At 40.5% G+C, this 14756-nt stretch overlaps 3 protein-coding genes across 24 annotated transcripts; 2 read left to right on the forward strand and 1 right to left on the reverse strand.

Moving 5' to 3' along the window:
• Positions 1-1003: 1003 nt before the first annotated feature.
• Positions 1004-10491, reverse strand: LOC112742468 (uncharacterized). 22 transcript variants are annotated; one of them, XM_072214014.1, is made up of 7 exons: positions 10016-10491; positions 5026-8464; positions 4633-4708; positions 4095-4184; positions 3514-3606; positions 1542-2912; positions 1004-1332 (listed from the first exon to the last, which is right to left on the reverse strand). In XM_072214014.1, the coding sequence occupies exon 2, from the start codon at positions 7534-7536 to the stop codon at positions 5092-5094; it is 2445 nt and encodes an 814-aa protein (XP_072070115.1). In that variant the 5' UTR covers positions 7537-8464; positions 10016-10491; the 3' UTR covers positions 1004-1332; positions 1542-2912; positions 3514-3606; positions 4095-4184; positions 4633-4708; positions 5026-5091. The 22 variants fall into 22 exon arrangements, with proteins under 22 accessions (XP_072070115.1, XP_072070106.1, XP_072070109.1 ...); XM_072214005.1 differs by having other exon boundaries at positions 1542-3020; XM_072214008.1 differs by having other exon boundaries at positions 4633-4723.
• On the forward strand, positions 1501-2889 carry LOC112741883 (aspartic proteinase CDR1). Its single transcript, XM_025791051.3, has one exon. It carries the CDS (start codon positions 1501-1503, stop codon positions 2887-2889), a length of 1389 nt encoding a protein of 462 aa, XP_025646836.1.
• A 1256-nt stretch (positions 10492-11747) lies between the features above and the next one.
• On the forward strand, positions 11748-12976 carry LOC140178557 (protein MAIN-LIKE 1-like). The gene is made up of 6 exons (XM_072215743.1): positions 11748-11751; positions 11807-11862; positions 11969-12072; positions 12253-12636; positions 12753-12840; positions 12938-12976. Exons 1-6 carry the CDS (start codon positions 11748-11750, stop codon positions 12974-12976), a joined length of 675 nt encoding a protein of 224 aa, XP_072071844.1.
• Positions 12977-14756: the final 1780 nt, after the last annotated feature.

Consider the following 14756-nt stretch of genomic DNA (forward strand, 5'->3'; position numbering starts at 1 on the left):
TAAAATATAAAATATAATAATAATGAAATAATTTATAAAAAAATAATGCAATAGTTACCTTGCTATTAGCGGTGATAAATAAAGTAGTAGATTATAGATTTTAATTTTATTTTTACTTTTATATATATATATATAATCCATTTGGAAATTAAAAAAAAGTATTAACTTGACAGGTTAAAATAGAATTATGTTTTGTCAAATTAAAAAAAAAGGGATATAGTACTCCTTAATAAAAAGTATTTAAAATATGAGTTGTACTTTTACAATCTTGGTCTTAAATAATTGTCCATTTGCAGCCGAGGCCTTGTATCAATGGCAGCATCACCTGCCTCGCTGGGAGCTGTACCTGGGTTCAAATCCTCGTGAGGAATATAGAACCATGTTAGTAATACCCATGTAGTATGTGTGAGTGTGTAATACATGGGACTAATATCTAAGATTAGGGGTTGTTCAATCCACTTGACCAAAAATAAAAATTAATTATCCATTTATGATTAAAATTGTTTTATTTAAAATAAATTTAAGTGCGCTTAAAATTTTGTTATTATTAATTTTTACCAAAAAGAATTTATTTTATTAACATTGAAAATCAACCCCAATATATTTGTATATATTTATATGTATATTACATATATTTTCAATAAAGTAATCAATCATGCACCAAAATAATCGAATTTTCATAACGCAAAAACATCAATCATTAATCAACTAAAGTATTTTTGTACCTTTATTTATATTTGATTATAAATGTGAGGGTAATAACAAATTAGTTGATCGGACAATAAACCTTCTATCCATATAAGATAATTAAATGTTCTATATTTTATAGGTTCTCAGTTAAAAAGGAAAAATAGTTAATATTGTCTAAATCTTTTAAATAGTCAATTATTTAAGACAACAATTAAATTTTATAAATGCAAAATATTTATAGCCTTTAGAAAGTGTAATTATTTACAATCTACCCCCCCCCCCCCGGGGGGCGGGGGAAAAACAACAAAAAAAATGTCACCTTTTAATTTATTTGTCATATATCAACTGCTCTAAACAAATGTGTACATTTTGTTTCAGATACAATCACACTCAATGCATGTTCAACTTAAATCCACATTTATTTAGACTGCAATCATCAAATGTCAATTGAAGTCACTATATACAAACATTTCCCTTCTTAAAAATATCATCAAACCATAACACATGCTCCTTGTTCTCCAGAATTGTTTAGCAGAGGATGTATTAAACAAAATGTCACAGCATTCATGCATTTGCACAGCACTTTTGAAACCTCTCTTAGTTTACAAACCTGCCATCAATTTTCTTTTGTTCAAATCATACCTGCAATGCAACCATTTCAATTGATAATAGAGTAATGACTCAAGCTTATTATATGTCTATACATATACATATTAGACAAAATCCTTGCTTACTATATATATTGTTAACATGTCTTAGAAAGTTGTATCTACAACTTGCCAAAAGCCATTTCAATTAACTGAAGGTGGAATGGCACTTGTACATGAAACTTTGATTCTTTTGTTACTAACCTTCTCAACCTGGTGTTTCTCAACATCAATCAGCACCAATTCTTCAACAACCACATCCTTGGCTAAATTACCAAATGCTACAACTGCAAAGCCTAAAAGATTGGTCACCAAACTCATTCATCAAAGATCTGTTCACCATCCACACTACAACCAAAGTGAAACAGCCAAAGAAAGGATCGAACTCGACATCCAACATTCCATTGCACGTGTCACGTATTTGCATGCGAGGATTGAAGGAACTATGGCTGCCAACGACCATAGGACTCAACTTTCTCCCTCCTCGTCTGGTAGAACGATAATGGCAAATATCTCGGTAGGCCAACCTCCCACCCCACAGCTAGTTGTCATGGACACTGCCAGCGAAATCTTCTGGATTATGTGCAACCCTTGCTCGAATTGTGATCAGCATTTAGGTCAACTTTTTGACCCTTCAAAGTCTTCCACCTACACCCAATTATGCAGGACACCTTGCGGCTTTCGAGGCTGCAATTGCCACCCCTTGGATAGGTCGCCATTCAGTATCACTTACGCAGACAATTCCTCAGCATCGGGAACCCTTGCCTATGAAACGTTAGTCTTTGAGACATCTGACGAAGGTTCCATTCAAATACCAAATATAGAATTCGGGTGTGGCCGCGACATTGTGTACAATAATGATCCAGGGTATAATGGAATACTAGGACTAAACAATGCACCTATGTCTTTGGCATCACAAATAGGCCATAAATTCTCTTACTGCATAGGAAGCCTAGCTGACAAAAGTAGTAATTACAACCAACTGATCCTAGGCGAAGGAGCAGATCTTGAAGGCTATCCAACCCATTTTCAAGCTCTTCGTGGCATGTATTACATCACCATGGAAGGCATAAGTATAGGAGAAAGGAGGCTTGACATTGCTCCTGCAACTTTTGAGATAAAAGAGAATGGCGCGGGTGGTGTCATCATTGACACAGGATCTACGCTCACCTACCTACCTGATGATGTGCAAAATTTACTATACAAGGAAGTTAGGAATATCCTCGGCGGGTCCTTTAGGAAAGTTATAATCGAAACTTATCCCTGGCTATATTGCCATTTGGGGGTTGTGAGTAGAGATTTAGTTGGATTTCCAGTGGTTACATTCCATTTTGCTCAAGGTGCAGACTTGGCTTTGGACACAGGAAGCTTCTTTGAACAGCTCACAGACAGCGTATTTTGCATGGCTATAGGTCCAGTCAGTGCGACTGGCCTCGACAACCGATCTTCTGTTATCGGCTTATTGGCTCAGCAGAGTTACAACGTCGGATATGACCTTGTTAACCAGATTGTTTACTTTCAAAGAATTGATTGTCAACTGCTTAGTGGCTGATGGAAGTCAAGCGACCAAATTTCCTGCTAAGCATTGAATGAGAGCAGGCTCAGAACCAAATACTTCTACACTGATGTCAACAGCAACTGAGCAAGGCCATGCTATTTCTCAAAAGTGCAACATAAAATTAACTGTTGAAAAATACAATGGGAATTAGAACAATTGATTACTAAGCAACTATTGGCATCACAAAGAACAAAGTTACATGCTGTGCGTGTGCATGTGACCATGTGAAAAGTAACAAGAACTTATACTTACAGGCTTACAGCAACAAAAACACGGTTTTTTTCCAGATAAAAGTTATGGCCACAACCAAAAAAAAGAAAAAAGAAAAACCGCCATATCCTTAAAAGTATATTGCATACATTCTTTCTGAAATAAATTGAATAAAAGATAATATGGCAGTGAAGATTCAGAAAACTGAAGAACCAAATCACATACTTCTGATATCAACATGTTAACACACAAAATAAAAAGTGCAAACCATAATCTGTTTCACCAAAAGCTCAAACTTGACAACATATTATAACAACCTGAGTATACACTATTAACTGTGGCAACATAATGTGGAATGCTGTGCACCGGACTTCCTTTCCCTTAGATTTATGATTTGAGGCAACATACCTGTTTGACAAAGTAATAAAAGAAATTTCCCATGGCCTCATGAGCTTAAGGCAGAAAGCCAATGCTTCACACTGACCCAATCAGAAGCTAAATCTTGCATATAAAATAGAGGGTTTCAGCTTCGGAACAAGGGGAATTCCCTCCACTCAAAGAATGGGCTAAAAATGGAACCAAAATTAAGAAGGGTATAAAAGTCTTTTCAAACATTTAGATAGCAAATGATTTCCAATCAAATACATAGGAAAATGATAAGATCTGGGGAAAAAAATAAGGTAATACCCAATTTGATCTGATCTATAAATGAAATCACTTCATTCTTTTCTCTAAATACCCAAAAAAGAAAAAGAGATCTGATTTAAGAATGAAATCATTTCTGGTTCTTTGTCATTCAAAACTCCTCCATGAAGGGCAAAAGGCATTAGGATTAAGGTAGATTTCATTTGTTTGAAGTCAACCATTCTCTGGTTAAATAGGGAGTTCAGGCAGGGAGGGAAAAAGTGTAAGGAAATGAAAGAACAAACTGAAAATACAACTCAATCCACTTTAAAATAAAAAAAATTGTCTCCAGAAAAAGTACTTACATTTTATCTCCACAAATGCAGAGCATGACTTTTTTTAATTTCAAGCTTAAAGCAGCAATTAGCATGTAATCAAGTGCCTGCTGCCATTATCTGTTGTCATAAGAAAACATTAAGCATTCTTAAGTGCAAATCCTTTACTACAAAAACATATGGTGCCTGAGAAACAAGTTATCAAAAGACATGAATGGACCCATGTCATACTGATAATGACAACACTTCCTAATCCACAAAAATGCTACAAAAGAGCTGTGTCTCTATATGTTCATTTAGAACCCAAAAGAATTTGCCTCGTTTTTGTATAGAAGTACTATCTTAGCCAACCAATATGTATATGCATTGCCTAATATTAATTAAAAACAAATAGAATAAAAATTAAATTTCATCATCCTCCTGGCCTAAGTATCTAAAACTAAAAAAAGAAAAAGAAAAGTTCAATTGTATGTTCAAGATATACATTGACACAATCGTTGTAGTGAAGCTCTTAATTACATGCAAAGGTTTATAACTCAAGTTAAATCAAAGTTGAGCATGTATTTACCATTTATATATCTTACAGGTCAGATATGGATCCCTTGCACTCCAATTGGCACCTTGTTGTCCTTTTCAGACTGGTTCTGCGGTCAAAGAAACTGGAATGACAGAGGGCTAGGAAATCATTTTCTTGTTTATCTGGTTGATGCTACAATGAAAATTTGAGAACTTTATACTGTAGCGAGGACTATAAAGCTAATCCGAGATGATCAAATAAAAAAGGGGAATTGTGAACATAACAGTTGAGCAAGGCAAGCTGAAGTTGTCTAAGAAGTTATGAACTTGTAATAAGGTCAAATCAATCTATCAGGTGTATGCTAATGTTCTGTAATACTTTGACCTGAAACGAATGTGATTATAAATATATACTGAAAACTTAATTATGAGGAAAAATATATACCTGCAGATGTCAACTGTGTGATCTCTCCTGGCATTAAAAATAGAGAATTTGCCACATTGAAAGAATTCATTTTCTCTCTTCTTTCTTATGTTCAGCTCCTCGACTTAGGTGGGAAAGCATTCCCTTAGCTACTTGATTAGCTTTCTGTAGCTCCCCTTTGGCACAATGTGTGGCAATCATGGAATAATAGAAGTCGAAATTGAGTGGCCGGGACCTTGTCACATGACTATCATTATTTATTGTAAGATCACTTTCATCGCTAGCATCACAAGATCCAAAATCCAAACCAGTTCTACAAGAGGAGGATAGACGCCTTGAAGATTGTAAACCAGCGTTCAGCTCAGAAATGTTCCTCTGTGCGTGAGCTCCTTGATTATATGTAGATAACCTTAGAACAGGATAAAGCGTGCTTGCAATTTCATTGAGAACTGCAAGGGCTTCTTGAATACTTCCTTGCTCACACAAAATGGCAAGAAAGCCACCTATTGACTCATTATCAACCTCATTGTTAACTATGTTAATTATCTCTTCAATATTCTTCGATTTGAGCATTTCTCTCAAGACACTCCTAGCTTCTTCCATCCGTCCCTTTGAACATAAGCCTCTTATCAAGTACAAGAACCCAAAAAAATCAGGTGATACATCCTTCCTCTTGAACTTATAATAGAATTGAAGTGCTCCTTCCATGTTGCCCTTTTGGCAATGGCAATTTATGACAGCACTAACCGTCAAGCTGTCAGGCTCAATATATTTTGTCTCCAAATCGTTTAGAAGCTCGAGCGCATTCTCTAATTGACCAAACTTTGAAATACCCTCAAGTAGTGAATTATAAACTTGTGTTTTTGGTTGAAAGCCCTTCAGGACCATTTTACTGAAAACATGCTCAGCATCTACCAGATATCCCTCCCTACTTAGTGCATAAATTAATGTGGCATAAGTTATTTCAGATGGTATCAAATTAAGTTTCTCCAATGAATCAAATAGCCGAAATGCTTCAATAAGACGTCCCTCATGGCACAATCCATTTATTATAGAATTATATACAACTATGTCCAAAGTGATCCCTTTCTTTTCAACGAAGGCACAAAGATCCAATGCTTTATTGAGATATCCTCCCTTGCATAAGGCATCAATCAGAATGGCATAATCAGCATACATGACTTGTAAACTATCTTGAGTCTTTACCACAAGCTTATATGCATCTAAAGCTCTACCTTCCTTTATCAGAATCCTGAAGATGGCGACAGGAAGAGAGATTGTTTTTCCCATAAATTGAAGGGGATTATGGATATCTTTTAAGCATAGGTAGCATGCTAGTATCCTTCGCATCATTGGATCAACTAGGCCATATTCTTTTAGAAAGATATTCAATAGGGGTAGCATGTGCTCCCTATTCCTGTTACTAAGATAGCTTCTTAAAACAGAATAATAAGAATTTCTTGTAACGTATAAACCTGTCTTTCTCATCATCAAGCACAAGCGATATGCATCCTCAAGAAATCCTCTTCTGCATAATAAAAAGATTGCATCATTACATACTGACTCATATAAGTCTTGGCCCAATCCTTCCATTGTGTAAACTAAATCTAAAACCTCTTTTGCACCCTTTTCAGTGAGAAGTGTCCTCATTAACATCCTAAATGTATATCTACTTAACTCCAGTCCTTTATCATTGAGTTCGGCTAATGCCTCAATGGCCATTTCTACCATACCCTTCTTGCAGAGTCCATGAATAATACTAGTGTAGCATACAGGTGAAGAGAATGATGTTTTTCTGAAGTCATCAAATACCACAAGTGCCTCGTCAATTCTACCTACCTTGCAATACTGATCAATCATTGTGCAATAAGTAACAGAATTCGGAACCAGGCCCATTTCCGGCATTCCTTTGTAAAGAGCATAAACATCTTCAAAAGCCCCCATCATAAACAATGCTTTGATCAGCACATTGCACATTATGATATCCATGGCGATTCCAGCTTCTTCTAGTCGCCTCTTTGTCTGCAAAATCCCCAGAGTGTTCTCTTCTTCAGTATAACCATGCAACAACGTGCTGTACGTAATCACATCTGCAGCCACATCTTTCGATAACTCATCCGCCTCAGACGTCCTCCCGAACTTGCACAAACCATTTATTATGGTATTATACGTAACAACACTAGGACTAACCCCTCTTTTCTCCATTTCAACAAATAGCTTAAAGACACTACCAAAATCTCCAATCCGACAATATCCATCAATCAAAACTGCATACACAAACTCATCCAACTCAATTCCCAACTCACCTATCCTCTCAAAAACACCACGTGCTTCCTCAACTTTACCCTTCTTACAATAAGCAGATATTATTGCAGTGTAAGTGACCTTATTGGGTCTCTTCCCTTCCTTTATCATCTTAGCCAAGATCCCAAATGACTTCTCCACATCGCCTAACTTAGAAAACCCATCAATGAGTATAGTATAACTCACATGATCATGATCGATACCCTTCACCACCACCATTTCCCTCATCTTTCGAAAAACCTCCACCAAGTCGTTCCCTTTAACATACCCACAAACCCAAACACTATACAAAACAACATCCAAACCAATCCCATCCTCCTAACCAAACCACAAACCTCATCAAGCCTCCCCAACCTAACAAGTGCACCAACAATTGCAGTTAAAGTAACCAAGCCGGGCCTCAACAGTGCCCCAGAACCCACAGCATTGTCATAAAACCCTAACGCAAGTTCAGGCTTCCCAATCCTACAAAACCCAGAAATCACGGAGCTACAAACAAAATCATCAAAAGGGTACCTTACCCTATGATCTGTCATGATCTCCAGTGCCTCCATTGCCATGCCTAGGTCCCCCTGAGAAGAGAGCCTGTGAATAAGAGAAGAGAAAGTGAGAGGAGCGGGCAAAACGGCACCGTTTTGGAGGCAATAGCGTAGAAGAAAGAGTGCCCTATTAGGGTCATGGTGGGTACGGATGAGTGTGTCCCAGATGCGAGGATGGGAATGGGTGAAGTGAGTTAAGATGAGATTCTCGGCATCTTGGAAGCTTCTAGAATGGAGGAGTGCCCATGTGAGGATGGAGTGGGTGGTAGGGTTAGTGGGGATGAGTGTGGCAGTGGTGAAGAGGTGGATGATGAGGTTGAACTTGCGGTGGCGGAGGAGGGAGAGGAGGAATATGTTGATGGATTTCAGGGTTGGTGTGAATCCACGCTTCAGTAACGTTTGGAGTGAATGGTTCTTTGAGGAGCATGAAGAAGAAGAGGAGGAGAATGGTCTTCTAGCGTAGAACATGTTCATGGAAGGGAATAACAGTGTTCAGTCAGAATCGAAGATTGTGAAGTGGCAACTGAACTCAACATGAAACTCTCTCAGCCTAGCCAGTTTTGGACGGACTCTCCAAATAGGCAATGCCATAGTTGGACACAAATGATAGTTGCTTCCTGACCAAACAAGAAAAAAATAAATGATAGTTGCTTGAATTGTTATGTGTCATGTCGAGGGTGTAACTTTGACAAACAAACAAAAAAACACATAAGTTCTTTGGTATTTAGGGTAGAAACTCAGGCGCCGTTAATTTCATGTGAAGTTAATATAACTGAGAGTCGTTAAATGATTTGACAGGTTTGACTAAATTGTCATCTAACGGCTCTCAGTTATCAATTTCGCATGAAGTTAACTGCACCCATAGTTATCAGAACCAAACCGGTAATCAATTCGATCATATGACCCGGTCAGGTTACTGGTTCAACCGGTAGGTTACTGATTTACCCGGTTAACCCGATCATAATTTAAAAAAATATAAAATTATATAAATAAAATTAAAATCATGTGTTAAAACCAAGGTTCTAAAAACCAGACCGATCATCGAACTGCTCTGGTCACTAGTTCATTAGTTTATTGGTTCAAACGGTTCAACCGTGGTCTAACCAGAAAAACCGTTTTATAATAAAATAATAAATAAATTATAAATAAACACCCAAATACATACTCGTAGTCTAATACAAACTTAGTCATTCCATAAGAAAATCATCACCATCTAAAGCAAAATGCAATTCCAAACACGAAATACCATTCAATAAGTCAACACCGTGCAAACAAAACGCAATTCTAATCATTTAATAAGTTAATACTGTACTGAGTAGCAAGACCTCTTCTACAATTAAGCTCAACCTAATCACTGAACCAAACCTTCTCAAAACATAACAATTATCAAAATTTATCACAATCTAAACTTATATCTAACAAACAGCTCAAAACTCCATACCATCAACAAACTCAAAAGTCAAATAACAAAAGAAACAAAATTTATTCAGTCATTTACTCAATTATTAACAATTTCACACTCGTTAGTCTTTGTATCACTATTGAACTTATCAAAATAGTCTAAAGAAACAAGAAAAATTCATTCAGGCATCTACTCACACTCATTTGGTTAATTGACTTGATTCAATTCATCTATTTCTTCACTGAATTAAAAACAAAGCTGACCAATTTATTCCTTCCCTAACAAAAAGTTGATCATAATGAACAGAGTTTTAAGTTTGAACAAACTTGACCAATTCAGCAGACAGTAGTAACGTGCCAAATTTTTAAGTTTCAGCAAAGTTCTCACCACAATTTGAACAAATATTAACAAGATTTTCAGCATTCAGCAGGCAGATCACAATGTTAAATAAGGTTTCAGCACAATTTTAACAAAGATTAACAAACTTTTCTAAAATTAACAAGGATTATCAAAATTTCAGCACAATTTTTTCAGCACAGCACAAATAAAAGCAAAAAAACAGAGTACACTGCTGCTGAGCAGAGCTAATCATTTAACAATTAAATCTGGCAAAATCCTAAACCGAAAAACAAAGAATGAAGAACGAAAAATAAAAAATAAACCGAAGAAACCAATCTGAGTAGCAGAATCCTAAACCGAAGAACAAAGAATGAAAAATTAAAAAAACAAAAACGAAGAAACCAATATGAGTAGCAGAATCCTAAACCTTCGTTCTGACTTCTAAGCAGTCTGAGCAGAGGGGCAAAAGTGCGACGGAGACGGAGCCCAGACGACGAGAATGACGACGGACGGCGGCAGTCCTGCAGCTGAGCAAACGAAGAGCACACTCGAAGACGCCGAGCTCGATGAAGAAGCTGCGATTGGTGGGTTGGGAACTTCGAGCACCACGACCAGACAAAGACGGTGCCTGAGTGCGACAGACGGCAGCAGGGGAGCGACGGACGATGGCAGGAGAGCGACGGACGACGGCAGGAGTGCGACGGAGCAGATGAACACCAGGGACTGACACCGAGCTCGAGGAAGAAGCTGCGACGGACAAACGGTGGCAATCCTTGCAGCAGTCCATGCGACGGTGGTGCCTGGGCACGATGGACAGCAGCAACCCTTGCGGCGGTGGTGGGGAAGCTAGGGTTTCTCACCCTTAGGCTTCAGCTTTCTTTTTGTTTTGTGTAGAAGTGGAGAAGGGGCGAATGCGTTTTCAGCAAGGTTCTGAGAACCTGACCGGTCATCGAACCGCTCTAATCACTGATTTACTGATCTAATCGGTCCAACTGTGGTTTAACCGAAAAAATTATTTTAAAATAAAATAATAAATAAATTATAAATAAACATCTTAAAATATAATTATAGTCTGATATAAAACTTAAAATATCTTTAAATTTAAAATTAAAATATACTAATAAAACCATATGATCTTATCAAAATATACTAATAAAACTAAAATTAAGGGTAAAAAACCCTAATAAGCCAAGCCAAAAATAGTGTAACGTAAATACGCCAAACTGAAAATCGTTTCAACAATAAGCCAGAAGCTATTTTTATGTAATTCGAACCAGGGTGGTTCGAACTACGAACCTTAGTAATTCGAACCAGGGTGGTTCGAATTAGGTGGAGAGGAGCTTTGAATGTAATTCGAACCAATGTGGTTCGAACTACTAACCCAAGTAATTCGAACTGACCTAGTTCGAACTATAGCCAATTGTGCAACGTATGTAATTCGAACCAGGCTGGTTCGAATTACCCTTGGCGTGCTCCTTCATAAATCGAACCATGCTGGTTCGAATTAGGGGTGATTCGGCTATATAAGGAGTTCGAATCACCCTCATTCGAACTATTATTCCTTCCCCCTATCCCACCAAATCTCAGAGAAAACGACCCAGATTCTCTCCGAGGAAGACCTGAACGGAATACTCTGCTGGTGGGGGACGATCCGGCACGGTTATATCGCTTGGACAGAGTCACTCATATAGCCGGAGTCATCAACGACGAGGTTAGTACGGAAATATTTTTTATTCTAGCGGTATTTGTGACTTAATGGTTTTGCATGTGGGTTAGATGGTGGTTTATGTTAGTGGTTTATGTAGGTGGTTTATGTGAGGGGATTATGTTGGTGGTTTATGTTAGTGGTTTAAGTTAGCGGTTTAAGTTAGTGGTTTATGTTAGTGGTTTAGGTTGGTGGTTTAGGGTAGTGGTTTATGTTAGTGGTTTATGTTGGTGGTTTATGTTACCGGTTTTTGTGAGTGGTTTATGCAAGCGGTTTATGTGAGTGGTTTAGGGTAGGTGGTTTTCGTTAGTGGTTTTATGTTGGTGATTTGTTTGACTTGTTTGATTGTAGTTGTTTTACGCTAGATGTTTTATGTAAACCGGTTTAGTTAAGGTTTTTCTTGTTAGTGGATCTCGTTAAGCCGGTTTATGTTAACGGTTTAGTTGTGCGGTATATGGGTTTGTTTTCCAGTTGCTTATCTTTCATGTAATGTTATGCGGTTTTATTTAGCAGAATGGTTTGTTGATGATTTATCGTGTTGCTTACGGTTGTGGTTGGTTTTTAAGCTGGTTTTAACTATGCGGTTCATTTCATGCGCAGCCCCAGCGATGCATTAGGAGCATGCGGCGGCAGCAGGGCATGCGACTTGATGACAGATACGTTCCGTACTTGCAGATGCCAGGTCTATACCATCTTACAAGGTTGAACGACCGATGGTTCCGGCTAGACGAGGCCCTTGTCAGTGCATTCGTGGAGCGATGGCGTCCCGAGACGCACACGTTTCATATGCCGTTCGGAGAGTGCACTATCACACTCCAGGACGTGGCATACCAGCTGGGTTTGCCAGTGGACGGCCGTTACGTGAGCGGGTGCCTGTCAGAGTTCCATATATACATCGAGGGTGGCCGTCCAGCCTAGGTCTGGTTCCAGGAGTTGCTCGGAGTTATACCTCCTCCTAGTCAGGTTCAGAAGTACGCCGTGAACTGCAGCTGGTTTCAGGAGACTTTTGGCGAGTGCCCTGAGGATGCAGATGAGGAGACTGTGCGCCGATATGCCCGTGCGTACATCATGATGTTGTTGGGCACGCAGCTGTTTGCGGACAAGTCCGGGAACCGGATTCACATCAGATGGCTTCCGTACGTAACGAGGCTGGAGGAGCTGGGTACCTACAGCTGGGGTTCTGCAGCACTGGCTTGGTTGTACCGGTGCATGTGCCGAGTGGCGAACAGACATGTCGTCAAGTTAGCGGGCCCGCTTCAGCTACTTCAGTCTTGGATCTTTTGGCGCTTTCCTCGGTTTAGGCCTGCAGGATATGAGACGTTCAGCTGGCCGTTGGCCTCGAGGTACTAGAAACGGCCTTCTCTATTTCAATTTTACACACATCACTGCATTTCATTAATAGTCTATTGCATACTCTAAACACATATTTCAGTCGATGTAACACATGTGTATGTAGCAGATGGTCAGGTTACAACCCTTCCGGGAGTGAGAAGGGTCCTAGAGTGGCGATGTGGAGGCTCAGGATAGACCGGTTACAGGACAGGGAGGTGAGTATGCAAGTTAACAAGTGTCCTTTTATAAGCAAGCTTTTCGATTTGGTTCCAACAGTTGCCCTGACAAGAATGGCTTCCTTGTGTTGTGCAGTTTATATGGATGCCGTACAGTAGCCCCGACGTACTTTAGGTTTTGCATCCGGAGGTTTTGGAGCCTCGGCATATGGCGTTGTGGCGCTCTGTGACCGCGCTTATCTACTTTGCTGTCATAGAGTGGCATCAGATAGATCGTGTTCTTCCGCAGTTTGGAGGGGTACAGCCCCCTCCGCTTCCCGCCCTAAACATCGACTTTCTGATGTCCAAGGACGGGAGAGGTGGCGATCGGTGGTTCCCGTCTTATTTGCAGAAGTGGCATCTCTACTGGGACTCTCGTCAAGAGAGTGTGCTGAGGTTCGACGTTGTTGCTGACCCCGGACTGTCGCATGAGTTCCTTGAGTGGTGGAGTCAGCATGGGAAGAGGTTCTTGTCTCCGGACACGCAGCTGGGGGATCCGAAAGCAGTTCCGGTTCCAGTTGAGGCGTCACAACGAGGTCCGGGGCGAGTTCCTGACATGGATCGTCCTGAGGACGTGCCGGACAGGCGTAGGGTTGAGAGGAGGATGGGTGTGGGGACACGGCGGAGCCAGCGTGAGTTTAGGTGGCCTGATCATGGTATGGACGATGATCACGACGCCGGTCCCGTTAGAGGCGGACGACGAGCCCAGGGAGGTAGGGCGAGGGGGCGTGCTGACCGTGGGGACGACGACGATGATCAGCATGGGCACGTTGGCGGGGGTGGTTCAAGGGCTGTTGTAGCTGCGGGTACTAGTACACACGATGGCGGTCATGGGGGTGAGTGGTATGGTACAGGGATGGGTGACGGGGCTGACACGGGTGACGCTGGACTTGGATCGGGCCCTCTTGGACATTACTTCGTTGGTGTGCCAGCCGATGACCAGCCTGAGCAGGGGGGTACACCTTGGGTTATCCCGGGATCACAGTGGTCAGACTTTATTGGGTCAGACACGCTTGTTGGGGACTTCGGGAGTCCACGCTTCCTAGAGGAGATCACCGCCATCATGCAGGGGGACGTCACTCCCCGCAGTGGTGGTCAGACCTCAGGCACACAGGCCCCGTTAGATGTTGATCTGAACGAGCCTCCATCGTCATCCGGTGGTCAGCAGTTCTGTCTCGGAGGTACCCCTCCATCCGCCTTCACCGCTGCATCACAGTCTGTCGCAGGGGTGGCTGCGGCACCCCTGCATGTTGCGCCACCTGCACAGCCTACCCCGCAGGAGGATGGGGATGACATCGAGGATGAGGAGCCGTTTATCCGCCGAGGTCAGAGGGCACGGGTAGCCCGTCGCTGTGGTACTGGATCGCATCTGTTTAGATGATGCACGTTTCATGTATTTTGTTCCCTATGGTTCAATCATGTATGATAATGATATGTACTTTTCTTGTTATGTTGTAGTCTATTTACCTATGTTATTTGTTATTTGTGTTGTGGGACATTGACAATTTATAATCATCGAATCATGAAACAGTTTAGTGTTTACCTTTGCATATTAAAATTTGCATCGACGGAACTTGTAGCAGTATTCATAATGAAAGACAACATATTCATTACTACTCGCAACAATCAAAGTACAATGTATAAAGATCAAACAGTTACATACGTGCTCAAACATTGCATCTAACAGGAAAACTAAAATGTAAATAATACTAACACTAACAACATGCCCACTAATGGCGTCCTGCCTGAGACGATCCTCCAACCTGTGGGCAACAACGTCGTGTGTGTCCGGGTTGGCGACATAGGCCGCACCTCTTTGGCGGATTCGGATCTGCCTCGTCCATATTCGTCCGTATCCTTGTGGATCTAGGACGACCCTCTCTCGCACGCCTCCTGTCAGGGTCCGGAATCACCGT

The sequence above is a fragment of the Arachis hypogaea genome, chromosome 14 (assembly GCF_003086295.3).
Source record: "Arachis hypogaea cultivar Tifrunner chromosome 14, arahy.Tifrunner.gnm2.J5K5, whole genome shotgun sequence".
Taxonomy (NCBI): Eukaryota; Viridiplantae; Streptophyta; class Magnoliopsida; order Fabales; family Fabaceae; genus Arachis; species Arachis hypogaea.